The sequence below is a fragment of the Aplysia californica genome, unplaced genomic scaffold (assembly GCF_000002075.1).
Source record: "Aplysia californica isolate F4 #8 unplaced genomic scaffold, AplCal3.0 scaffold00056, whole genome shotgun sequence".
Lineage (NCBI taxonomy): Eukaryota > Metazoa > Mollusca > Gastropoda > Aplysiida > Aplysiidae > Aplysia > Aplysia californica.
The window spans coordinates 291,206-294,123 of record NW_004797326.1 but is presented as its reverse complement, the minus strand read 5'-3'; the positions used below and the strand labels follow the sequence as shown (position 1 = coordinate 294,123).

General features: G+C 39.8%; 1 protein-coding gene across 1 annotated transcript in view; it reads left to right on the top strand.

The window, feature by feature from the left end:
* The window catches only part of LOC101862782 (ras and EF-hand domain-containing protein), a gene marked incomplete in the record, with an annotated part of 74,651 nt that overhangs the window by 18,841 nt on the left and 52,892 nt on the right, over nucleotides 1-2,918 (top strand). The window contains 1 exon segment of the mRNA XM_035968385.1: nucleotides 1,649-1,708. Within this exon segment, the coding sequence (XP_035824278.1) occupies nucleotides 1,649-1,708 (60 nt within the window).

The window sequence follows — 2,918 nt, the reverse complement described above, 5'->3', positions numbered from 1 at the left end:
CCAACTACTATTTCGTCTTTGCTTTTTAAATAAAATATAAAATTATTGTGATTTTTCTGTTTTGCATTATTTGGGGGGTGGGGTGGGCTACGGTTGTACTCCTTTCTTTTAAGATTAATTTTATTCTCGTTTTGTTTTTGTATTCTTCTTTGATTTCAAGTAAACAAATTTACACACTCTAGATAGAAATACTCAGGGTGGATGGATGGATGGATGGATGGATGGATGGATGGATGGATGGATATAAAGTAGGCCTTATACATGTTTATGTAATTTGCTGTCCCAAGACAAAGGAGTACAACTCCCTTTAAAATACACCTACATTATAATTATTCAAAGGGTACATGACGTCACATAATGAGCATGTAATTTAGCACAAAACGTGCAATTACTGGTGACCAGAGTGCTGTGTATACATAATTTGCTCAGCTATGTGAACTACGTACGTATGGGAGGTTGCATTATCTATAAACGGTGGTGTACCTATTATCTAAAGCTAGCAACATTTATCCAGATGAAATCACGTGAAATCGGGCAATTTGCGTGTATGTGCACACCCTATAAGCAATGCCTGCCTTTGTAGTGACCTTTTTTTATATATAGCAGTGCTTTGGATTGGTTGAAAAAGCCAAAATGCATGCTTAATGCTTTCTGAATGAGACTGGTGTGAAATACTTATTTTAAAAACGAGTGATGGCGTGGAAATACATCTTTTGTATCATACTATTAGTGTTGTCTCTATTTGATGGACTTCAATATATTATTCATAGGTTTTCGGTGTCGAGGTAAGTATATTATACTAGATGTCGTTCACGTTTTGGTGTCACTTCTTTTATATTGCTACCGACATCTGTGGTATATCATAATTGTCTTGACCTAAATCTCGCACGTAACGACACGGATTCGTTTCCCATGAGGCAAAGATTTTCAATTTATAGAAAATGTCTGAGGCTGTATCGAGATGTAATCCGTAAACTCGGGGGAGACCCTGGCAGACAGGCTGGAAGCAGCCCGCCTCTGATTGGTCTAAACCATGTCGATAACATAAGAAAAGATAAATAAATAAATCGATTCCACTTGTTAATCCCCTTTGAAATGTGCTTTTCACTGGCATGGATAAATACATGAATAAAACACATTACCACAAACACAGATTGCTTTCGTCACTTAAAAGCACCCTGGGTATTTTGTTTAATTTTTTATTTATTTTTACGTTTTGGAAAGGGGGGGGGGTATTTGGTGTTTAGCTAGGGATATTGTGTCTTTCTCAAAGACACAGCCCAGTGACAACGCACCTACACGCCGTTTCACCAACACACGCTTGACATTATGCCTGATCTTATGCCTCAGCTCATTAACCACTCGGCCACTGGAGCTCCTAAACAATCGTGCACTTGATTTTTGCAACGAGATGTTAATCAATCTTAGTATAAGTTAGAAGTTTCACGGCGCTGGCAAAACAGCCAGGTCATACAAGTGCCGAAGATTAGATGTGTCACTGGAGAGTAACATACAAAGAGAAGGAGAGGTAAGGACAATAGATGTAACATTGTTCGATAGAAAAGAAAGAGCAGGCCACACCAGAGTACCCGCCAACCTCCGACCATGATGAGCTTATATTCTGTGGTCTTTGTTCCCCTTGTTCCAGGAGCTGTTCCGCCTGTGTGATCACGAGGACAAGGGTTATATCACCAAGACGGACATGCAGGTAATACTCTCCGCCTCTTTCACCCTGATATTGGGTAGGGGATGGGTAGGTTCAGAGCAACCTATCTGCAGAACCTAAACAGATGGGTAACGGGGAAAAACCAGGGCAATGTTGCTTTTTTAAGAGTATCCGAGAAAAGGAAAGAATGGAGAACTATGATTGCCGATATCTGTCGCAGATAAGACACTTGATGATGATGATGATGATGATGATGATGATGATGATGATGATGATGATGATGATGATGATGATGATGATGATAAGGTATAGGCCGCCAAGGACTTAAGAACAATAAATTCTATTTATAACCTCTATGCTCTCCACATGTCTTTGTTCTGGCAGACCTTCTACACCTCCATCCAGCTGTGTACCATTTTTGTTGTTGTAATTAATGCCTCAGACCTGCCTTTAGATTTCACTCCTAGGTGGATCTTGGCCTTCCTCTTTTTCTCCTCCTATGGGGGTTCCGTCTTAGGCTTTGTCGTGTTACGTTGTGGGCTGGTTTCCCGAGTGTTTGTCCAATCCATCGCGTTTTGTTTTAGCCTCAATTGGTTGCACGCCATTGATTATTATTTATACAAAGTCTACTTGCAGTCGAATCTGTTCTGAACACTACCTATCCAAGACAGTCTACAGCACAAAATTAAATGACTAGGTTCCACTTCCACCCTTGTGTTTTAAAACCCCCACAATGACACTGCCGTGGGTGGTTGGCGGGTGCTCTGGTGTGGTTTGTTTCTTATTTCCTATCAAACATCTGTCGTCCTTATCTCACCTTCTTCTTTTTTATGTTTGTTACTCTCTTGTAACACATTTAATCTTCTGGCGCTCATATGACCTTATGCAATTGTGAGCGCCGTAAAACCACTACTAAAACAAACAATGACACTGCCCCAGAGGACCACCTGTCTGAGATGACCACTTTTCGCCTAGACAATGGGCGGTCGTCTTGGACAGGTTCGACTGTGTATATTTACATTTTCTCACTGTATCTTGATACAAAGTTCTCACCATAAATGTCATTTTACGGAAACTCCATATCGTACAAATACGTAATTTTATTTATTTTTCACTAACACTCTGGGTGCATTTTGAAAGAATTACATAATGAATATGTCCTCCAAACGTTTAGAGATTTATGTATATCCTTGAAAAAGAGTTAGACAAATCTTCCAGTTACTTAGTCAGCTATTTAGATGTGTAGATGATC